General features: G+C 50.8%; 2 protein-coding genes across 7 annotated transcripts in view; both read right to left on the bottom strand.

Annotated features, from left to right (window-relative positions):
• Positions 1-651: 651 nt before the first annotated feature.
• Positions 652-11,633, bottom strand: RCVRN (recoverin). Of its 2 annotated transcripts, XM_030800202.1 has the most exons (4): positions 11,372-11,633; positions 10,117-10,592; positions 3,890-4,001; positions 652-1,133 (listed from the first exon to the last, which is right to left on the bottom strand). In XM_030800202.1, the coding sequence occupies exons 2-4, from the start codon at positions 10,495-10,497 to the stop codon at positions 1,024-1,026; spliced, it is 603 nt and encodes a 200-aa protein (XP_030656062.1). In that variant the 5' UTR covers positions 10,498-10,592; positions 11,372-11,633; the 3' UTR covers positions 652-1,023. The 2 variants fall into 2 exon arrangements, with proteins under 2 accessions (XP_030656062.1, XP_003274722.1); XM_003274674.4 differs by having other exon boundaries at positions 10,117-11,633.
• A 4,313-nt stretch (positions 11,634-15,946) lies between these two features.
• Positions 15,947-23,568, bottom strand: part of GAS7 (growth arrest specific 7) — a 275,238-nt gene continuing 267,616 nt past the window's right edge. For all 5 annotated transcript variants that reach the window (XM_003274677.2, XM_030800648.1, XM_003274676.2 and 2 more), the window contains exons 13-14: positions 23,307-23,405; positions 15,947-22,647 (exon numbers count right to left, since the gene is read on the bottom strand). In XM_003274677.2, the coding sequence (XP_003274725.1) occupies positions 22,534-22,647; positions 23,307-23,405 (213 nt within the window). In that variant the 3' untranslated portion in view covers positions 15,947-22,533. The remainder of the gene's footprint in view (positions 22,648-23,306; positions 23,406-23,568) is intronic.

The raw sequence follows: 23,568 nt of genomic DNA, 5'->3' as shown, positions 1-23,568 counted from the left end.
CAGGAGCCCCCAGTCGCTCCCCTCTGACTTATTTTAGCCTGCTGGTGACTTCTCTTACAAACATAAACCCCTCCTACTTCCAACTCCACAGTGGCACCGCTGACCCCACGGTGAGCCCCCAAGTGCTTACCACAGGCTGCAGGGAGGGCTTTGCGTGGTCCAGCCCCCACCTACCTTTTAGGTTCAGCTCACACTTTGCTCTCCCTCCTCCTTCTACCCTCCAGCCACCCTGACCTTCTCCTGGAAGTTGAGATGGTTGTTTGTGCCTCAGCGGCTCTGTGTTGGCCACCTTCTGTTTGAGACTTCCCCACCCCGACCCCGACCCCCACCTCGTGTGCAGTGGGTCTGAATTTAAATCTCCCTTCATCAGGGATGTGGTCCCTGATCCCCCCTGACAAGTCAGCCCCTTCCACTGTGTCCTCCCCTGGTGCTCTGCACGTTTCCATGGTAACCTGGGCCACTGGTCATGGCTCCTTCCAGGTTCATTGTCCCCTCTGGACTGTGAGCACCATGAGAGCAGGACCGTGTTAGACTCATTCCACACAGAAGCAGCCCAACCTAGGGCTGCCATCGCAACACAGCCTTGTCTTTGAGGTGTGACTGACAGAAATCATTTCCTTTTCCAGCTGAAGGATGACCAGCAGCCACGTGCCCAGCTCAGCTTGCATTTATTGGAAACTGCTTACCCAGCACTCCACAAAGAAGCTTACAGCGGGGTGACACTTAGGACTTCTATGGCCTAATCCTGGGATTAGCACAGGGCCATGGGCTGGTAGGCAGAGGGAGGGGTGGGACCGGGCATGATGGGAGGGATGCTGAAGACCCAGGAAGAAGGAACCAGTGGGTCACTACAGATGCTTCAGTTTGGCAGGGAGCTGTGCCGTGGGCTTGTGTGCAGGCCTTTCTCTTGGCCCTGGGGTGGATGTGTGCGTGTGCGTGTGTGTATGCATGTGTGTGTGTGTGCAGGTGCTCACGGGTGTCGTGTGAGTGGTGGATGGAGGGAGGACAGCTGAACAGTTGGCATCAGGCGTTCTTTATCTTTTCCTTCACTTTTTGAGGCTCAAACTGGATCAGTCGCAGAATTTCCTTATTGGCCAGTGTCCCCTCAATGAATTCTTTCTCGGTAAGTTTATCTGTACATTGGGAAAAAATAGATACATACATAAAACAGTCAGGATTGATAGCCAAGCGAGCTGTGATGAGGCTGACATCCAGCCAGTGTCCCCAGTATGAATGTATCTATTATGAAAATATTGAATACTCAGTGGCCCTGAGTGTTCAATATTCCCCCACCCCAGTCCAGATACCCACCTCCTTTCCCATGACCCTTGGAGCTCCCTGGGGACCAGCAAAGAGTGAATGACTGGCACTGGGGGGACCCCAAGATGCCAGTCTTGTGCTATGTGCCTCTTCCAATTGGCCGGTGCCCCTGCCTTGCTGGTTATTAAATACTTCAATAATTAATAACTATTAATTGTTATTCTATTTTCCATAGTAGCTCAAGTTTCAAGGACCAAGTTCAGGAGGAGCTTCTGGGGGTCTGAGCATAGCAAAACAATCTGGATGTCAGGCCCAGAGTCTCAGCTGAGAAGCAGGGCACAACATCCCTCCAGAAACAGGAGTGAGAAGTGAAGGGCCCAATGAGATCATGCCAGGGGGAGTGTGGCCTGCAGAGAGGCCTCTTTGGCACCTGCAGCACACAGGCAGCCCCATGATTCCTGGCTGACAACTCCACCATAATCCCTTCCTATGCATCCATCCCTGCATCCCCCAGTCTCATCTGCCTCCTTATTTGGGATCAGGACTGAGAGACAGCCTTGTTGCAGCCACACCCGGTTTTCCGGTGTTTTTATCAGGTGGCTTACTGTATTCAGATCAGTCCAGTTAAATGCATGGTCCTGAGCCCAGATGCCACTGTGCTTGGAGCCAAGGCCACCGCAGGGAGCGGAGGTGGGGTGTACAATAGAAGAGAGTGAGATGAAGTCCCTCCCTGGGAAACTGTTGATCTGGCGGGGAAGGCAGTCACACGCAGAAATACCTCTAGCATGAGACAGATGCTCCTTTCTGTTGTATGTTCACAGTGCCTAGCACAGAGTCGGTGCTCAACAAAGCTTTGCTGAACTGAATATGATTTCTGACTTATGCTCTGGGCCTTTTGGATACCTTTAATCCCTTCTGGGTTAGGATCCAGGATGGCTTCCTGCACAAGTCTGGATGGTAAAATTTGGGTTTTAACATCCCAGCCATCGCACAGAGAGCTCACAGAGAGTTTGAAACTCCCACCATCAAAGCCTGACTCTGCCCTGCGGCATTGTCTCCAGATGGGCCACGTGGAAACACATACAACACATCACGAACAGGAGTAACACGTCGGCCTCGGGGCTTCTGACATCATCCCCTCCTGGGATGTTCACCAGGGCAGTTTTCAGACGAGCAAAAAGCAGAACACAGGGCTCAACACATGAACAGACCCAGAGGAAGGTCACGAAGCCAGTTAAGGAGCCAGTGGGGCGAAGTGCCAAAAGAAGGCATCTTGGCAGCCAGTGTCTGTGCAAGGAGGAGAAAGTGCTCAAAGGAGAGGTGCCAATCAGGGACGATGAGGGAAAGGTGGGTAAACTACCAAGGCGTGAATTTAAGGAGGCGCTCACTTTCAGGTCCTGTGAGTGCATTGTTGACCCCTGAGAATGAGCGCCTCCTTAAATTCTGTGTCCTATGTCCCTCCTACCCCAATGACCTTTGTGCTTCTCTTATTTCATCATTTGTTGGCAGATTAGGAGGAGCAGGGTCATCTCTCTCTGCCGTTATTTAGCATCCTGCTCAGGTTTTTCTTCTTGAACCTTGGTAGAAGACTGCCTCCAGAGGTCACCAAAGGGGTTCATACAGGACCCTTGGATGTGTTTGGGCCATGCTGTGTTTTATCAATTGAGACACATTGGATTTTAAAAATCTCCATGGCTGGCTTCTCTTAAAAAAAAAATCAGATGATGTCTCAACCATGGGTTCCATAGTCCCACATGGAATGTGCTGGAAGCCATTAGACCAGAGGTGCACCCTCTGCTGTTTGCCAATCCCCACTGCTTGTAGATGACTGTCCACATAACTTGTTTTCATCATTCCTGCCCCTCCAGCCATATGTGTTTGCAGCCCCAGACTAATACCAGCTCCTTTACCATATCCTTCTTGTATTGGCCATGAGCATCACAGACACACAGCCCCAGCAGCCGAGGGCTGGAGCCCATCACTGCCTACAATGCAGGATCACACTTCCTGAGGGCTGCTTCCAGCCACTGACTGACAGGGCAGGGGCACCAAGACTGACAGGGGCACTGAGGACACCCCGTCGACTCTGTCAACACTTCCTCAGAATGCACTGCAGTCTCAGGCATTACTTACCTAAACTTCCTTTCTTTCCTATCCTTCCTTTCTTTCCCTCTCTCCCTGCCAGGGGTCAGATCTGCTCGCGGTCTGATAGCTTTCCCAGCCTCCTCTCAATCCCAGCCTGTTTTCCTTCGTCAGCCTTTCCTGCCATAAATTTCTTGCAACCTCATTTAAATCTAATCCTATCTTGTGGTGCTTCTCAGAGGACCCAAACCAACTTCCCAAAGTAAAACCGTAGAAATTTAGATCCCGCTGACTTAGGACTTGATATTAATTCAAAACTAGGGTGAGTTGGTTTGCTCTTGTTCTAATTGCACAGAAAACAGTTTGGGCTCCTGTTCACCCTTAAGGCCATTCCCCTGTCGGACCCTTCAGACAGCTCTGAAAATGCACAATGAGGTGCCCCCCGTCCTGCCTGGACACGTTGACTCAGAAGAATAAATCTTGTTGGGGTTTCCAGGAAACAGCCCATGGTTGAAAAATCAAAGGCAACGAAGGAAAAGGAATTCACCATCATCATTCTTCCCGAAGTACTTCCAGATCTTCTCAGCTCGCTTTTCCGGCGTGTTTTCATCATCTGGAAGGAGCTTCATGTCCTCGGGAGTGATCATTTTGAAAATAGCCTGTTCCAAACAGAAAGAAAGAACTCGCTAGGAGGAACTTTACGGGGCTGGCAACCCTGGAAAATCCACATCTTACACTGTACACAAAAATCTACTCAAAATGGATTAAAGACTTAAACATAAGACCTCAGACCGTCAAACTGCTGGAGGAAAACATAGGGGAAAAGCTTCTTGACATTGGTCCTGACGATAATTTTTTGGATATGACACCAAAAGCGCAGGCAACATAAACCAAAATGAACAAGCAGGATGACGTCACACTACAGAGCTTCTCCACGTCAGAGGAAACAATAACAAAATCAAAAGGTAACTTATGGAATGGGTGAAAACATTCGCAAACCATATACCTTATAAGGGGTTAATATCAAAAATATATAAGGGGCCAGGTGTGGTGGCTCCCATCTGTCATCCCAGCACTTTGGAAGGACGAGGCAGGAGGATCACTTGAAGGCAGGAATTTGAGACCAGCCTGGGCAACAAAGTGAGACTCCATCTCTACAAAAGAAAATTAATTAGCGGAGGTGGTAGGCATGCCTGGAGTCCCAGCTACTCGGGAGGCTGAGGATCGCTTGAGCCCAGGAGGTCTAGGCTGCAGTGAGTCATTTTTGCACCTCTGCACTCCAGCCTAGGTGACAGAGCAAGACCCTGTCTCTCTATATATATAATATATACATTATATATTAATATATAAGGAACTCCTACAACTCAATAGAAAAAGAACAAATAACACAATTGAAAAATGGGCAAAGGAGGCCAGGCACAGTGGCTCACGCCTGTAAATCCCAGCACTTTGGGAGGCCGAGGCGGGTGGATCACCTGAGGTCAGGAGTTCAAGACCAGCCTTGCCAACATGGTGAAACCCCGTCTCTACTAAAGATACAAAATTAGCCGAGCGTGGTGGTGCATGCCTGTAGTCCCAGCTACTCAGGAGGCTGAGGCAGGAGAATCACTTGAACCCGGGAGGCGGAGGTTGCAATGAGCCAAGATCACGCCATTGCACTCCAGCCTGGGTGACAAGAGCGAAACTCTATCTAAAAAAAGAAAAAAAGGGCAAAGGACCCAAACAGACATTTCTCCAAAGAAGACGCGCAAGTGGCCAGAAGGTATCTAGAAACATCACTGATCACCAGGGAAATATAAATCAATACCACAATGAGATATCATCTCACGCCTGTTAGAATGGCTGTAATAAAAAAAACAAGAAATAACAGGCATTGGCAAGGGTGTGGCGACAAGGGAACCCTGGTCCACTGTTGCTGGGAATGTAAAATGGTACAACCATTATGGAAGACACATAGGGACTTTGGGTCACCTCCATCACAATGTCCCTCTCTCAGTGCCTGACCAGCCCACGGGAGCAGACAGCAGTTATAATACAGATGTACAGGCCCCCACCTGATCTACTGAATCAAAATTCCTGGGGGTAGGACCTGGGCATCTGTATTTTTGAGGCCCTCATAAGGGACAGGGAATTCAGGGAGGAGACAAAGAAGCCTTTCGCTTCTTATTTTGTAGCTTTCTGTACTGTGATTTTCTGACTATGTAGACATATTAATTTCACTTATTTAAAAAAATGAAAATAAGAAAGAAAAAGCTTCCTGATGAAAATCTTATGGCAGTCCTGAGGTTGGAGTTTGGGAATGACTACGTCAGACCCTACTGCCCAGAGGTTTTAGAATAGTAAACCTCTTCCTCTGGGTTCATACTGTAACTCAGTCGCTCAGTAGGACTGGCTTATGGCAATAATGGCTAACATTTGTTGAGTACTTAATAGGTGTCACTCTTCTTTTCTCCTTTTCTTTCCTTTTGTTTTCTTTTCTTTTCTTTTCTTTTTTTTTTTTTTTTTTTTTTTTTTGAGACAGGGTCTTGCTCTGTCGCCCAGGCTGGAGAGCAGTGGTGTAATCATGGTTTACTGCAGCCTCGACACGCTGGGCTCAATCAGTCCTCCCACCTCAGCCTCCTGAGTAGCTGGGACCACGGGTGCACACCACCATGCTCAGTAAGTTTTTTTGAATTTTTTGTAGAGACAGGGTCTCACTATGTTGCCCAGGCTGGTCTCAAACTCCTGAGCTCAAGCAATCCTTTCACCTTAGCGCCCCAAAGTGCTGGGATTACAGACGTGGGCCACTACGCCTGGCTTAGGTGTCACTTTTCTAAACTTTTTTTTATGTCTAATCTTCAAAATAACCTTATGAAGAAGGTATTATTGGTCCCATTTTATGGATGAAGAAACTGAGACAACTAACTCGCTGGAAGTCACCCACCTACAAGTAGAAGAGTGGAGATTTGAACCCAGGCATTTTGATTCTAGAATTGGTATCCTCGTGTTGTGCCATAGCCCACTCACCTCCTTATCACTGGAAGGCCTTGGAGAGCATTGGCCAAGGCTGGGGGAGGGAGAGGGAGGCATCAACTAGAACTTTTCAAAGGTCTTCCATGGTACAGGAAGCCCCTCATTTAACCTTCTGCTCAAGGACAGATTCAGCGAAAGGCTTAGCTTTGGGCTCAAGGATCCCATCCTTCTCACCGCCCTCCCCTCTAATAAAGCAGTTGGGTATGCAATGTAGGGGAAGCATGAAGTGCCACCAGATCTGTGAGATCAGGGAAAGGGACAAAGGGGGCTCCCTGCACCCTTCCAGCTCCAAGTTTCTAGGATTCCAGTGGCTCAGGAACATCAGCGCTGGCTGGGTCCAGAGGGGACACCCAAAGCCGTAGGTCCTTGGATGCTGAGGGCAGGCAGGTATGTTGGGTGGGAGTTGGGAGGTTACTGGCTCTGGCCAGAGCCTTCTGCCTCCCTGGAGACACTTGCGAGCAGGTCAGGCAGGGGCAATAATGGCTGTGAAATTATCCTGGAGGGAAGGTCGACAGCTTTGAGAAGTTTCCCTTCAGCCCCCTGGTGCTGGATAAAGGAGCAAGGAGGCCAAAGCCAGCAGCCCAGGGCAGCAGCATCGCTGGCAGCACTCGAAGCCCTGAGCTAGACACAAGTGGAGGTGGCTCCTACACTCCTATCTGTCTGTGTAGGGCCTTGGGCACTATGTGCAGGTGTGCCAACTAGAAGCTGGGAGTGACTGCCTGCCCACCCCACTTCCAACACGGAGGGACAGACCTTCAGGGCCTCGGGAAAGGCTGCAAAAATAATCAAATCCTCACCCTGGGCCCAGGAAGGTTATATGGTTTTCCCACAGCAACACCGCTAGTTGGAGTCAGAGCTGGGACTAGAACCTTCACTTTTAACTCCCTCAGTCAGTGCTCTGCCCATGAACTTGTAATCTGGTGAATAGCAGAGCCTTCTGCTACCTTGCACAGCCCCAGCCATTGATGGCCTTTCCCTCCCTCCCTTTCCTTTCTTCTTTCTTCCTTTCTCTCCTCCTTTCCTTCTCCTCCCTCCCTTCCTTCTTTCCTTCCCCCTCTTTCCTTCCTGACTCCTGCCTTCCCTCTCTCCCTCCCTCGTTTCCCCCCCTCCCTTTCCTCCTCCTTTTCTTTAAGGAGTATCAATTTGTAGTCTTCTGCTGGGCCCTGCATTGTTTATGCCGCTCTGAAGATTTAGTCCCTGTCCCAGGCCACCCAGAGACCCCACAGCCAATCTGAGGGAACTTTCTCTGCAGGCTGTGCCAAGATAACAATGAGGGAGGCCCTGCCAGAATGGGAGGCCCGAGCTGAGCATTGAGGACAAGCCCATGGGCCACAAGCTGCATGCTCTGCTGTTTTATTTATGATTTCTCCTAATAACCGTGGAAGATTTTTGTGCATTTGTAATCATGCAGATGAAAGCATGATTGCAAATGCACACAAAGTTATTAACATCTGAACAACAGTCTCTACTAACAGGAATGGAATTAGAAGAATAAAGTAAGTGGCAGGGACAAGGGGACTGAAAAAGAATAAAAAAATATCAAATGAAGGAAATTAGAACTGGTATAATAGGAAAGAAATGGAAACAACCTAATGTCCAAAAACATAGGAATGTTCAATAATTTCCACATTTCCATAAGCCAGAATTCCAAGCAGCTATTAAAAGTGTTTTGGAAGAAGTTGGGTGCGGAAGCTCACGCCTGTAATCCCAGCACTTTGGGAGGCTGAGGCGGGCAGATCACCTGAGGTCAGGAGTTTGAGACCAGCCTGGCCAACATGGTGAACCCCTGTCTCTACTAAAATACAAAAATTAGCTGGGCGTGGTGGCAGGTGCCTGTAATCCTAGCTACTCAAGAGGCTGAGGCAGGAGAATTGCTCAAACCCGGGAGATGGAGGTTGCAGTGAGCTGAGATCACGCCACTGCACTCCAGCCTGGGTGACAAGAGCAAAACTCTGTCTGAAGATAAAAAAAAAAGTGTTTTGGAAGAATATGTAATGATATGGAAAGCACTCATGATAAAAGAGTAACTGAAAAATGTATGATGAAAAATCGTATGTGAATATGTCATAGCTTTAACATTATTTAAAATTATATAGGTAAAAGACAGAAAAGATATATACCGATATACTAAGAAAAGTTTTCCCTGGATGTTGGAATTAGAGGCAATTTTTAGTCTCTTTTGCCTAGGTTTCTAAATTTCATGAGTTACTTATATATCAGATAAACCATTTTCAAGACACCTACGAGGTTGGTGCAAAAATAATTGTGGTTTTTGCCATTACTTTCACAACAAAGGATCTGATGTGAGGACAGTATGGACGGGGGAGAAGGAGTGTTGGGAACCATGTGGAAGCGTGTGCACCTCACAGGGAAACTGTCAGGAGCCGGGAGCCACGCCGCGCGTGGGAAGCGGGGGCTCATGGGCGGTGCAGTGACCCGCCCTGCGCTGGGGAGAACATGAGGACTAGAACTCAGAGTTCATGCCCCCAACTTCGACCTCTTTCTACTTTATATTAGAAGCATATTGTGTGTTTAGAATGAACAGTGATTCAACTTGAATGTGTACTGCTGAAAATTTCAAAGGACTTTTTAATAAAGGAAGGAAGAAACAAAGGATGGAGAGAAAGAAAAAATGTAAATATAGTCATGTGTCGCTCAGAGACAGGAATACATTCCGAGAAACACACCTTCAGGCAATTTCCATGTGGGAACATCATAGAGCATCCTTGCACAAACCCAGATGGTAGGGCCTACTACACCCCTGGGCTCCATGGTCCAGCCTTTTGCTCCTAGGCTACAAACCTGTGCAGCATGTGACTGAGTGTTGCAGGCAGTTGTCACACGATGGTAAGTATTTGTGCATCTAAACATAGCTAAACATAGAAATCATGCAGTGAAAATACAATATAAAGATAAAAAATGGGCCGGGCACGGTGGTTCACGCCTGTAAATCCCAGCACTCTGGGAGGCTGAGGCGGGCGGATCACCTGAGGCTAGGAGTTTGAGACCAGCTTGGCCAACATGGCGAAACCCTGTCTCTACTAAAAATACAAAAATTAGCCAGGCGTGGTGGTGCACACCTGTAATCCCAGCTGCTCGGGAGGCTGAGACAGGAGAATCGCTTGAACCCGGGAGGCAGAGGTTGCAGTGAGCCAAGATCGCGCTATGGCACTCCAGCTCTGGGCTACAGAGTGAGACTCCATCTCAAAAAAAATAAAAAATAAAAAATAAAAAACCAAGATACAAAATGGTAGACCTGTCTAGGGCACTTACCATGAGTGGAGCTTGCAGGATTGGGAGTTGCTCTGGGTGAGTGAGTGAGTGAGTAGTGAGTGAATATGAAGAACTAGGACATTACCGCACACTTTACAGACGCACTTAGGCTACACTAAATGCATTTGAAAAATAAAGTAACTGTGCTATGACGTCACTAGGCAATAGGAATTTTTCAGCTCCATTACAATCTTATGGGACCACAGTGGTCTATATGGTGCATTGCTGACCCAAACATCGTGAAGCCAAGCATAACATGGCTGTATTAGGAAACACTCAGATTCTGCTCCAGGAAGACAATGAAGCTGTGGGCAAGTGCCCACCCGTCTATCAATATCAGCATCTTGGAGCACCACGCTCTCAGAGCCAGTGGCCTGAATCCCCCGCTCCACCCACAGCTCCACTCCCTCTGCAGCAGCCGCAGCAGGGGGCCCCCAGCCCTGAGTGACCCCGGCACCGCCCAGCCAGAAGGGGAGAGGGGAGACTGACCATGACGATCTCCAGCACTTCATTCTTGCTGATGGTCCCGTTACCGTCCACGTCGTAGAGGGAGAAGGCCCACTCCAGCTTCTGGTTGGTCTTGCCCGCCGTGGTCATGTGCAGGGCGATGACGTACTCCTTGAAGTCCAGGGTGCCGTCGAGGTTGGAATCGAAGCTGCGGAACACATGCTGGGCGTAGGCCTTGGGGTCGGTGTCGGGGAAGAACTTGGCGTAGATGCTCTGGAACTGCTGCTGGGTGATGCGGCCGGTGGGGCAGTCCTTCAGGAAGGACTGGTACCAGGAGCACAGCTCCTCCTCCGAGAACTTGGTGTTCAGCTGCAGCTCCTCCAGGATCTCCTTGGACAGGGCCCCACTTTTGCTGTTCCCCATGGGTGAGGAAGAGTGGGCAGCGGCTGGGGAGTCGCTGGGGGGGGGGGACGTGCGTGGTCCCCTGGCCGCAGGCTGGGGCTCGGGGCTGGTGTGAGCTGAAGACGGAGATGCTGGTGGCTTAGGAGGATTTGCGACCAGTTCTTCGCAATCCTTGAAGGGAGGAGGGGCCCAGGAGCTTTGTGGAGGTGGGGGGATGCTCCCAGAACCCTACTGAGATTAAAATAAAGAGCCCAGGGCAGGCAGGCAATTCATCTCGGCCTCCCGGGACGATACTAGAATGGGACAGGAGGTTGGAACCCTCAGAGCCGGGGCCTCTCGCACCCCCACCCCCAGCCCTCTAACGGCAGCCATGTTCCCTGTTTCTCTTCCTCACTAACTCTGAGCATCTCGGGGCAGGGCCGGCATCTCACATCAAGCCCTAGAATGCAGTGGTTAGGAGCACAGGCTCTGGGGCCAGCATGGGTTCAAGTCCCAGCTTGGCTACTTCACTAGCTGTGTGGCCCCAGGCGTATTTCTTCACCTCTTTCCACCCGGGACACTCTTCTAAACCTTCACTACAGTCACGTCTCTGCTTAAATGTCACCTGCTCAGCCAGGCCTATAATGACCGTCAATCTATAACAGCACAACCCCCACCATGCATGCATGCGCCATGTCCCCTCACCGGAATGAAAGCTCCGTGAAGGACAGGATTTTGTCTGTGTTCTTCCCGGATGCATTTCCATTGCCAGAACCTGATAGGCTTGGGCCCCCATTAAGGCTTTCTCGAATAAATGGGCATCATAGCATCTACCACATTGTCATTATGAGGCCGACGTGAGTCAATATGTGTGACACACTTAGAACCCGGCACACAGCTAATGCTAAACACTTACTCGTTTTGTTATTGTCCGTCAGTCACAGGGAGTGAAGGTGAACTGCCTGAAGGGACCAGCAGGGGGCAGCCAGGCCTGGGTCACCTAGGGAAGGGGCTGCCAGCGAACGTGGTCACATGGGATGGTGAGATTTTTTTTTTTTTTTAAATCATTCAAGAGAACTCCCAAAATCAGAATTTTCGATGCAATTTTCACACTTTTCAACTTTGGAAATTAATTCAAAATTTTAAAAAACATGGCCGGGCGTGGTGGCTCACGTCTGTAATCCCAGCACTTTGGGAGACTGAGACGGGCAGATCATGAGGTCAGGAGTTCGAGACCAGCCTGGCCAACATGGCGAAACCCCGTCTCTACTAAAAATACAAAAGATTAGCCGGGCGTGGTGGCAGGTGACTGTAATCCCAGCTACTCGGGAGGCTGAGGCAGGAGAATCGCTTGAACCCGAGAGGCAGAGGTTGCAGTGAGCCGAGATTGCACCATTGCACTCCAGCCTGGGCGACAGTGTGAGACTCCATCTCAAAAAAACAGAAACAAAAACAAAAACAAAAAAAAATCACAAAACGTGGTGTGGGCCAAACACAGTCTATCTGTGGCTCCATGGCAGGCTGCAGGGTGTCAGTCTGCAGTGGACTTGGAGTGAGTAGGCAAGAAAACGTGTTTGCTGAGTGAATGGGTAAAGAACTGAGTGGTCAGAGGCAGGGAGCTGTGCAAAGGCAGGCTTCGCGTCCGTGCAGCTCAGCAGGGAGTGTCAAGCATGAGGAAGCACCCTAGTGAGGACACTGCACACCTGGATTCCTGTCACCCAGAGGGAAGGGAGGGTGGGCATGCACTTACCTTAGCGGAGCGCAGTGCTCGTAAGGACACGCTCAGAATCCCAGCCCTGCCGCCGTGGATGGAGAGTTGTCTCTTTTTGCCCTGGGGTGAGAATGATGAAGAATAAACCCCATAGTCTCCAGGCAGGTAAAGTGGTTTTTTTTCAGACGGAGTCTCCCTCTGTCGCCCAGGCTGGAGTACAGTTGCACGATCTTGGCTCACTGCAACCTCCGCCTCCTGGTTTCGAGCAATTCTCCTGTCTGAGTCCCCTGAGAAGCTGGGACTACAGGTATCTGCCTCCATACCCAGCTAACTTTTTTTTTTTGTATTTTTAGTAGAGTTGAGGTTTCACCATATTGGTCAGGCTAGTCTCGTAAACTCCTGACCTCAGGTGATCTGCCTGCCTTGCATCTCAAAGTGTAAAGTGGGGATTTTAGCCTATTTACTAACAGGCTAGTGGCAGCGGAAGGTAGGTCCCTGCTGCTGGGAGAAAGCCACCTGCCAGGCCCACCTCATGTCACTCTGGAAGGAGCAAGAGGTTCAGGCACTGAGGGGCAGACTCATCCCTCCCAGCCACTCTGCCCACTACAGTTTAAGAGATTTCTCAGGAAACCTGCATGTTGGGGTGTGTGTGTGAACTTTCTAATTTTTTTCCATCACTTTGTGAGTTTTTTTTTAGACAGAGCCTCATTCTGCGCCCAGGCTGGAGTACAGTGGCGCGATCTCGGCTCACTGCAACCTCTGCCTCCCAGGTTCAAGCAATTCTCCTGCCTCAGCCTCCCAAGTAGCTGAGATTACAGGCGCTCACCACCATGCCGGGCTAATTTTTGTATTTTTAGCAGAGATGGGATTTCACCATGTTAGTCAGGCCGTTCTCAATCTCCTGACCTCGTGATCTGCCTGCTTCGGCCTCCCGAAGTGCTGGGATTACAGGCGTGAGCCACCGCGCCCGGTGAGAATATTCCTTGTGAATAGGAGTCCTTCCTCTCCTAGGCTTTCACCATCCTGTAGCGTGCATTTATTCTCAAGAGCAGTTAGAAACAGGACAGTCACTAGCCTTGAAAACAAACAAACGAACCAAAGAGCCCAAGCCACACCTTGGAATCGCATTCACTTCCAGATCTTCCTTGCAGCCCTGAAGCAGCCCTGGGGATGGAGGGAGAGTGAGGTCAGAGTCCTCAGCCCCTCGCTCTGAGCCACTAGCAGGAGGCGACTGGAAGTGCCTCCTGGATCGCACCCCTGTCCACATCAAGCCTGCAGCAGATGAGGTGAGGCCAGTGTTACGAGTGAGACGTGGGGCCTCCTAAAGGCATGTCACCAGCCTGGGGTCACATGGTTGCTAAATGGCAATGCCAGGAGGAAGGAAAGTCCAGGTCTGCCAGGCTCTCCGTTTAGGCTTCATTTGTCTACATCACAGGAGGCCTGAGCCTAGAGGCCAAGTAGGTGAGGAGGTGGGGTTGCCCTGTCAATGAAAGAGGCCCTGGGCGAGGCAGAAGGCAGCCAGAGCCCTCCGGTCTTTGCTGTCCTCTCCAGGCACAAGGAGGAAGGAGCTGGACCCAGGTCGGAAGCAGCCTGGTACAGTCCACATTCTCCAGGTTGCTGTGCCCAGGAGGGGCCCCAGGGGACCACAGGCAGCTGTGTTGATGCTGAGAGTGAGGGGTCATGACCTGGAGGTTTGTTTGAAAACCTGCATAAACATCTTCTATCAGAGGGAGAGCTTATGCTCCTTAGCCAAACAAGTTGTTGGAGATGATGTATTGTGAGTCGATTTGTTAAGTCTGAGCTGGGGCCATAAACTCTCCCAAAACCCAAAGACTGCTCTAGAGGAGAAGGCTTCATCTCCAGGCAGAAGATCCCAGTTTGGGTCTCGCTCTCCTCGCTGGACTGAAAGATGCTTCCCAGAAGCTGGCCCTGTCCCCTCAAGCAGGAGCTCCATCTTGGCCGTTAGCTGGGACCCAGACGCCACCCCTTCCCCATTGCTCGACCTTGCCTGCTACGAGCTGAAGGCCAAGATGACCCTCCTGCCCTCTGGCCTGGAGCCAGCACCTGCAGAGAAGTCTGCATTGAGAGGGAAAAGGGGGTATGGAGAAGGTGACTGGGGAGACAGAGAATGGGGAAGGACCCTCCTCCCACAGCTGCCCCCACTGCAGAAAATGACAATCCATCCTTTTGATGACTTGGATTGAGGTCCTTGGCGTCATTCTCAGTGTTTCTTTTTCGGTCCCAACCCACTCCAATCTATCAAGAAGTCATCTTGACTCTACCTTCAAGGTGCATCCAGAACCGGACCGTTCTTCCCGCCTCCCTTGCACCTGCCTTGTGCAGGCAGTGTCACCTCTGCCTCCTTAACAGCTCTTCCTGCTTCTGCTCTTGTCCCCTTAAAGCCCCGCAGTGAGCCCCATGGCCATGAAATCAGGTCATGCACGATGGCTGCCCACTTCTCCCCGTCAAAGCCAAAAGCCTGCAGCAGGCAGCACTGGCCCTCATCCCACCATTTCTTGCAGGTGGCCTTTGGCACCTCCAAGAAGGGACGAAACGGGGCGGATGCCCTTTGTCTCTCTGCTAAGTCATCAGAGGTAAAGTCACCACCAATCCCAAGAGCCTGAGGGGAACGCTGAGATGGGTCGTTCGAAGAATGTGGCAGCCCTCTAGGAAAGAGGGTCGCCCAGCATCCTCATCTGCTCTTCCCTCCTCACTCCCTCCACTCCAGCCAGACTGGCCTCAGACACGTGGGCATCTCTTCTGCTTGGAACATTCTCCTCCGGTGACCTTCCAGGGTCCCTTCCGGGTCTCCTTGTCTTTGGTCAAATACCACCTTCTCAATGAGGCCACTCAAATGACCCTATTGAATTCTGCAATGTACCCAGCCTCACCGTCCTGGTTTTCTTTTCCACAACACTTAACATCGTCCACACCCACATCACAGAATGTAGTAGGTCTATTGTTTTTGTCTGCTAGAAAGTAAGCTCCCTGAGAGCAGGGATCTGTTTCTCACACTGATGTGTTCCCAGGACCTAGAGCAGTGTCTGGCATATACCAGATGCTCAGTAATTATCGAATGAATAAATGGATGGGACCGGGCGTGGTGACTCACGCCTGTAATCCCAACACTTTGGGAGGCCGAGGTGGACGGATCACCTAAGGTCAGAAGTTCGAGACCAGCCTGGCCAACGTGGCGAAACCCTGTCTCTACTAAAAACACAAAAATTAGCCGGTCGAGGTGGGGCATGCCTGTAGTCCCAGCTACTTGGGAGGCTGAGGCAGGAGAATCACTTGAACCTGGGAGGCAGAGGTTGCAGCGAGCTGAGACTGTGCCACTGCACTCCAGCCTGGGCGACAGAGCGAGACTCACTCTCTCTCTCTCTCTCTATATATATATATATACATATATATAAATGAACGGATGGATGGATGAGAAAAGAAACAGCCAGGAGCTCCAGAGACGGGAGGGAGGCACAGGGCTGGAACCCACAGAGACAGGAAGTCACCGGGGGAGGGGCCTGAGGCCAGGAGCTCAGCATCCATTTGGGCGCCAGTGTCCAGATGCCCTTTGTCTCCCGCTAAGTCATCGGAGGTGAAATCACCACCAATCTCGAGAACCTAGGAGGGATGCCAAGACAGGTCACATGAAGAATGTGGCAGCCCTCCAGGAAAGAGGGTCGCCTAGGGGGACCCAGTGTCTCTGGACAGTTTATTTTACATGGGATGAATCTAGGCATCTCAAGGATACACACAGAGCAGAAGAAAAAAAATGCGATGGGATTTAACTTCCTGAAAACTCTTTATAATAATGCAGGACAACTGTATATAGCAAACGCCTTCAAAATTTAAACTCTTTAAACATTTAATTCTTCAGCATTAATACACACAAATGCGGTAACAGGGGTCGGGGGGGGCGGTGCGGGGGCAGGTGGGTTACAGCCTCCACTGGGATCAGGGTTTCAACAGTGTTACTTATAAATTATATTACATCAATTTTATTTACTGATCTAGGCAGCCAGAGGGTGGAAGGATATACAATGTGGGGGAAACACATTCATACCGGGGTGAGGAGTGCCGGCAGGAGACACGGCTCTTTAACATGAAAAATGTATAAAGTATTTAGCAAAAGTTACAGAAAACAGATCAAACAAGCAAGTTTATTTTGTTAGAAAATTCCACTCTCATAGGGTTTGCCAATGTGCTCGTGTCTGTGAAGGGGTTGCCTCCGGTCATCTGCTTCCTAACGGAAGGGAAGGGATGCTAAGTTGGGGCCCCTGTCACCAAGGATGGCTGGCGTCCCTTTGAATGTCTGTCCCTGGGTCCACACAGCTGCCTGGAACCCACGACTCCCAAGAGCCCGTCTGCTGCAGGTGATGCTGGAAGGGAAGCGCCCCCACTTGACAGGTGAGTGCACGGAGGTCCTGACAGGCGATGTGACTTAACTTCAGGTTACGGGACAAAGGAGGCTGCAGAGCAGGGCCAGTCCTGTGCCCTCCCCCTGCATAGCAGGCTTTCCCTCTAGGTCTCCGAGTCACCCCACCCCGAGAGAGCACCCACATGCCCTGACCTTACATTCCACTGCAATCCCACTAAAGTTTCCCTCAAACACCGAGGAACAGTCCTGAACACCACACGCAATCTCCAAAGGCCATCACCCCAACCTCACCCCAGCCCCAGGGACACCTTCCAGCAAGGCCTCCTGACAGCCACGCCCCAGCATTTAGAACGTGGCGAGAAGCGAATCGGTTTTTGCCCTCTGATTCTTGCTCTAACCTGCTGCAATGGGAATTGCTTCTTCACCTCCAGGAAAGCCTCAAGAAAAATACTCCTGAGGGGGAGACAAGAGTCCTCCCCGGCAAAATTCAACCCAGCAGAGTCCCGGCAGCCTCCTCGACTCCCTACCTTGAGGCCCCGGGGGCTCAGGCTTCCCGGTCCTAACCTTCACCTGGCCTGGATCCAGAGATGTCTCTGGTTCACACAGAGAGGTACCCAGCTGGCCTCGGGACTCACCTTTCACTGAACAGGGGGCACGAACAAGACATAGCTTAGAGGAGTGTTTACCTCGGGGGTCACACTCAGCCTGGCCTGGCCTTAGCTGGGTGTGGTCCTGTCCCTGCCACCATGTACCACCATCCAGTGGGGTGCAGGCACAGGCCAGGCTGTGTGACCACCAGCTAGGCAAGGCTCCAGCTGCGACAAGGACTCCATCTTCACGCCTGTCCTGGCTCCTGGGGAGTAGACTCCAGAACATACTATCAAAGATCGGCGAATGAGACCCAAATGGTCATTACTTGCACTTTCTTTGGGGGTCCTAGAAGAAACTACCTCACTCCTAACAGCTCATAAAACTCTTAATTTTAGCTCCATTTGAACCTAAATGGAAAAGTGCCAAGGCATCTCTCTCACCAGGACTTGAGGCAATTCTATGCACGACTGTGCAGATGAGAGCCAGACACAGCATGAACACGTGTACAGGGTGCATCATTGGAAATGAGAAAGGGAGGAGGTACATGCAGTTGCCGGTGGCCTGAGACACTCATCTAGAACAAACACCCTCAGCTTGCAGATGAAGCAACAGATCCAGGAAAGCATCGTGATGAGCCCCAGCCTTCTTGTCCATGCTGCTTCTGCTCGCCTTTCAAAGCCTCCAACGCCCAATACATAACCAAGGACTGTGTGACACTGAAGCCTGGGTCCCAGAAGGGAGCAGATCTGCTGGCTGAGACGCAAGCTTCAGGTGGCAGCAGACGTGAGCAGCAATTGAGCACCCATCCATCCCTTCCCCTCCCATCCCTGGATTCTTTCTGCACTACCAAAAACCCACCACGCGCCAAAAGGCGAGTGTGAGCCCTAAGAACAGTTTGTGGGCACAGCTGGCATTTGGAGGAGGAGCCTGGGGAGTCGAAGGAAGCAGCAAGCTGGAAGTGGCCATGCAAACAAGTTGAAGACCCTGGGCCAAGAACTTCCAGGGCGAAAGGCTCAGTGTAAAAATAAAGAAGCATAGTAGTATGCCCATGCAATGAAATACTTCCCAGCAACAAGAAGGAACAAACCACACGCACACATCGTGAATGACTCAAAAGCATTAAGCTGAGGGAAAGATGCCAGACTCAAAAGGCGACATCAGTGTGACTCCATTTACATGACATTCTAAAAAAGCAAAATTATAGGATCAGATAATCAATCAGGGTTGCCAGGGAAAGAGGGCAGGAGGAGGGAATTTTTTGGAGTGATAAAAACAGATTGATCTTGGTGATGGTCACAAGACACTAAATTTGTCAAAATTCACAGAACTGTGTATTTCCAAAGGGTGAATTTTACTGGATGTCAATCATACCTCAATAAACCCGGGAAGAGGTGGTGGCGATGGGCCTTGTAGGGATGGGAAGGATTATGGGGATAAGACGATGTCCAGGCTATGTGGGCAGGCAGCTGATCTGTACCCCACTTAACATTAGAACTGCTCTCTCCTACCTACACACGGAGCGCATCTTGAGCCTTCTGTTTAAATGCTCCTTGTCAAGACTACCTGCAGCTGGAAGTAAAATCACCTAAACAAGCCAAGGTCGCTGATGTCCTTCAAATTTTATGGCTTGTATTTCCAAAAGGGACTTTGGCTCAGCCCAGATTTTTCTGCATCCATCCACTCATCTAGTAATTGATTTGTTTTCACTAAGGGTAGGGAAACAAACCTCTGGCTGGTGAATTCGTTGGTACACTGTTTCGGTGTGCCCGGCTGTTTATCAACCCTGACTAGCAGAGCACTGCCTCCCACGGCAGAAATTCTCCTTGGCCAACAGGGTGCTGAGTGGAGGTAGAAAGGAGGCCCAGGGTGGTCCCACTGACAGAATCTCGGGGCCACGGTCCTCACGGTCCAAGTGGCCTATGTGTTGCCACTGATGGAAAGCACTAGAAAGAATAGAGGGTAACAAGTGGCTCTTCCTGGAGGCTGTCATGGCAACCAACCTGGAACACCATTTGGCTGAAGGATTTTTTTTTTCTTTTTAAATCAGGCTTTCACAAACAGATCTTGTGCATCAGTCTCCTCGGTGGAGGCAGGTAGAAGGGGCTGACCTGTTCTCAGAAATGGAATGGACGTTCTCAAGAATAGCCCAGACCCGCCCACTTTGAATAAACCCAGCTAAGTCCTCACCTAAGCACCAAGACATAAAACAACAACCCGGATAGCGTGCTTGCCTCTCCAAAGTGCAGTCTTTTATTTTCTCCGTTGCATCCTAATCTTGATTTCAACCAAACGGGCCCGTTCATACGGATAGGGGGTCTGGACTGTCGACTCCAGCCCTGCTCTTAATTCACTGGCCATTTCACAGCCTCACTGGGTACCCTTGGCCTTCACTTTCCTATTTGTAAAGAGTGATTTATTTATAATTTTTTTGAGATGGTCTTGCTCTGTCACCCAAGCTGGAGTGCAGTGGCCCGATCTTGGCTCACCGCAATCTCCACCTCCCAGGTTCAAGCGATTCTCCTGCCTCAGCCTCCCGAGTAGTTGGGACTACAGGTGCACACCACCACGCCTGGCTAATTTTTTGCATTTTTAGCAGAAACGGGGTTTCACCATGTTAGCCAGGATGGTCTCAATCTCCTGACCTCGTGATCTGCCCACCTCGGCCTCCCAAAGTGCTGGGATTACAGGCATGAGCCACCGTGCCCGGCCCTTATTTGTAAAGAGTTATTTAAAGCAAACAAAGAAATTTCTGAAATTCGAGTTGGATATGGGCCGTGAGGGTCTGGTGACCAGGTGATTAAAATCTTGTGGCTGTCTACCTTCCATCCAACAGGTAAATGCCTCATGACAGTAGTTTATATTATAATAAAGTATCCCAGAGGGTTAAGTGTGGAGAGGGTACAATGTTCTTATTATACTCTTCTCTGTCGACATGGAGAATAGAGGAGAGCGGAGGAATGCCCATCTTACACACAACTACAGCGCCGCGTCTCAGCACGCCTGGCTTGTCTTGAGCATTCGCTGAATAAATGAATGTAGATTAATCAGCACAACAGACTTACCTCTGAAAACTTAAATTCTGCAGAGTACCTATGTATCAATGCCAAGGTTGCTGACCGGTAAGGCCCCTGAAAACGAGAGATCATGGGCTTCCCTGATAACAGGGCCATTATAGCATCCTCAGATTAGATCTTAGCACAATGGCTTTAACTTGCTTGATGAATGAATAACAGAAGGAAGAAAGAAAGGAAGTACATGAAGGGGGCAAAGAGAAGGAGGTGAGGGGATGAAGAGGGGAAAGAGTGACCTCCAAAAATGGACTGGCCCAAACTGGGCCAACTTGAGCTACCCTGGAAGACGCAAGAGGGCTCACTCTATCCCAGGGATGAACAGAGGACTCTGGAATCCTCAAATGGAGATGGAAAAGTCAATGAGCCATATTGTACTCAAAATATCTTGTTAATAACAAGGCTATTGGCTTTGAATGTTTGGAAATCATCCACAAAGTAGTTCACTAAGCCACAAAGCAATTACCACTAGCACCCATTTTTCATAAAGAAACCAAGAAATAATATTCTAAAATTGGTAGCTGGTGTCATGACCCAACCCCAGATCTGGACAGAGTGGTTCTCCGTCCCATGGACAGATCCTACCGGGAGGTCTTCATGTCGGTGAAGGCCTTTGCTCTGGCCTTTTTGGTTGCAATGTTTCAAGAACAAGAGAAAAGTGACAATGTTTGGCTTACTTTAGTATATTAGGCATTTTTCTAATGTGAACTATAAGAAAGCAACTCTCATTCAATGAAAGAGGCGCCAAAAAATTAGAGATGAATAAGTCATCGGTTTCTAGCACGTTGACTGAAAGACCAGTGAGTTGTGCTTGTTGAATTCTGCCCTCATTGCAGATGTGCAGGTCAAACCCAAAGTGGTCAATGGGAAAGATGAAGAAAGATGGATTTCCAGGGCATGGGCTCCCGACTAGAATCTGCCCCTCGCTCACGCTTCTCCCGGCCCCTTTAGACTGACATGGTGGAGAATGGGTTTGCTGTGGCAGAGAAAGGGAGAAAGTAATGAGCTGGGCCAAACAGCAGCACTGAAAGCTTCCCAAGTCACACTCAGACCAGACTCTTCAGGGACTGGAAGACGGAGAGAGGGAAAGGAGGTGCAGACACCAACTGAGGGTTTGGTGCAGGGCTCTGGAACGTCCAGAAGGAGCTGGAAGCAAAGGTGGCGGGACACTGCCTGAAAGGCGACAACCTAGTGTGGCCACAAGAGAGTCCGCTATGCCTGTCCAGTGCCCACCAGTGACAGAAAACTGTACAAGGGACAGCAGTCCCAGCCCTGCCATACACAAGAAGACAGAGCCATCTGGGGGATGGCAAAGACTTGCCCTAACCCAGCTCCCATGTAGGACTGACCCGGCCCCGTTAAGAGCCTGTGGTGGGCGGCCTGGGAGAGGGGGGGCCAGGGCAGCCCAAAGGTGCAGAGGGCACCGTGGCGGACAGGCCCCAGCTTGCTGGCCTCTGAGACGAGCTGGTTTGTTTCCATCCCTGAAGCCTTTGGACAAGCTGGATGAGGTCTTGATAACTGAGAACTTTGGAAAGCTTCCTCTAATGAGACTGGGAAGGGGTGGCAGGGTGGGGGCAGGGGGCTCCCCAAGGAAGCAGCTGGGGGAAGGATGGACTGGCATTTCCAGAGGAGACTTTACAGATGGCGCCTGATCTCACAGGACACGATTCAGCGCTCAATTTGGGGCTAATTTGCCGAATGAGGTAGTTCCATCCTGACCTCTCCAGGCATGGTGGGTCTGGGAAGACAGGAGCCAAGCCTTCCTCCTAAAACCCCTGGTGATGAACAGCGGCTAAGAAAGCCAGATGTGGGCTCCCAGAATGCAATGGGAAAAAAATAAAGAAGGAGGGCTGCAAAGGATTCTGGGTGCGGCTGTGAGCTGAATGGCACCTTCTACCCATGATTCTGATCCTGACACCTGGCTTAGAGACAGAGACCTCCCTCCCCTGATCCTCCAAAGGAGACAAGGGAGCCAGCTGGAGGAAGAGCCTTGGGGCTTCCAGGGCACAAGCATGTGACAGTGACCCCTACAAAACTCGGCAGGGACCACAAAGTTCCAGCCTCCGTTTGTTTCAGAGCAGCAAGCACAGCACGGGAGTCAGGGGGTCTTCAGCCTCAGAGACAAGGGCAGGGCTGTGGGTCTGTCTTCTGGGCCTGGGAATATGGGGGAGCCCCCAGCTAGGCTGTCTGGGTCACCCTTCTGGAATCACCAGCTCTCTCCCCTCTCCTCAGTGGCCCAGGAGAGAGGGTGGGGGCATCCACTAGGCATGGGCCCCATGGTGGGAGCCCAGCCCCGCTCCGCAGCAGGACCCCCCAAAGCTGCACAGGCCCATCTAGATCTCCATGTCCACAGGGCGGATGTTGCCCGTCTTGTGCTCTCTGACCCACAGCTCCCTGTCTTTGGCCGGGTCCACTTTTCGAAGCAGCTGATCCACGGGCTCGACTGTCTGCAAGAGACAGAGAAAACGCGACATTGTTAGAGACGGCGGCCAAACCGGGAGGTCTCCTCTGAGACATGCTGCTCTCGCCTTAGTGTCTCTGACAGCAGCCTCTCTAGAGGGCTCCGGGGCCCCAGGGGAGGCCCATCTGGGGGACAGCACATGAAGAGGGCTGTGAACGGGGAACCCAGAACGCATCCCGACCCTGCTTCTCACCCTGCAGACCCCAGGTCTGGATGAGAGGCCAGGAGGGCCTTAAAGCCTGTCTCTATCCCTTCCACCCCACATTTACCACCAGAGAACAGGACAAATACAACTTGAGCTTTAGGTATTTTGAATATTTCTAGAAGTTGGTTTTTTTGGTTTTGTTTTTTAAGAAATTTAATAACGTGTCTTTGGCTACTGTAACTGTTACGAGCTTCTTTCTCCTCGGGATAACAGCTCACGTGTGTGTCCACTTCATGTGCCAGGATCGGAATCACACGGACGTCCAGGACAATTCTGACAGGCCCAGTCCACGAGGCCACCCCCAGGCCAGAGCAGCTGCCCACCGCCCGCCTTTAGGACAGATTCACTTGCAGCAGCCACTTAACCTGCCATGGCCTAGTGCCAGGCAGCCCTCCCCAGGCCCCGTGTCGCCTGGGAGCCCCGCTGGGCTGGAAACTCACGCTTTGGTTGAACATGTCTGTTTCATGCCGCAGCTGCGTGTACTGGCACAGGTGTTGCCGGATCATTTCTACCCTCTCCACCTCCAGCCGCTCGAGCTCCTGCCGAGAAAGCAAAGGCCGCAGAACTCTGAGCACATCCCCTCCACTTGGGGGTCCTCCCACCAAGACCACAAAATGCAAGTCACTGGCTGTGGACATCCTGCCCCATCTGACTCTCTGGGGTCTGATGAAGAGCGTGCCCCATATGTAAGGCGAAGGTGAA

Source organism: Nomascus leucogenys, chromosome 19, assembly GCF_006542625.1.
Source record: "Nomascus leucogenys isolate Asia chromosome 19, Asia_NLE_v1, whole genome shotgun sequence".
In the NCBI taxonomy this organism is placed as follows: domain Eukaryota; kingdom Metazoa; phylum Chordata; class Mammalia; order Primates; family Hylobatidae; genus Nomascus; species Nomascus leucogenys.
The sequence above is the reverse complement of the archived record's forward strand: the minus strand, read 5'-3'. Positions and strand labels throughout refer to the sequence as shown.

Bases quoted from the DNA above. Each gene is read 5' to 3' on its own strand.
- RCVRN (XM_003274674.4), bottom strand. From the start codon at position 10,497: ATGGGGAACAGCAAAAGTGGGGCCCTGTCCAAGGAGATCCTGGAGGAG. The intron at 4,002-10,116 runs GTCAGTCTCCCC...TGTTTGGAACAG, and splicing joins AAGTGCTGGAGATCGTCATG to GCTATTTTCAAAATGATCAC. The intron at 1,134-3,889 runs GTGAATTCCTTT...CCCAATGTACAG, and splicing joins CTTCGGGAAGAATGATGATG to ATAAACTTACCGAGAAAGAA.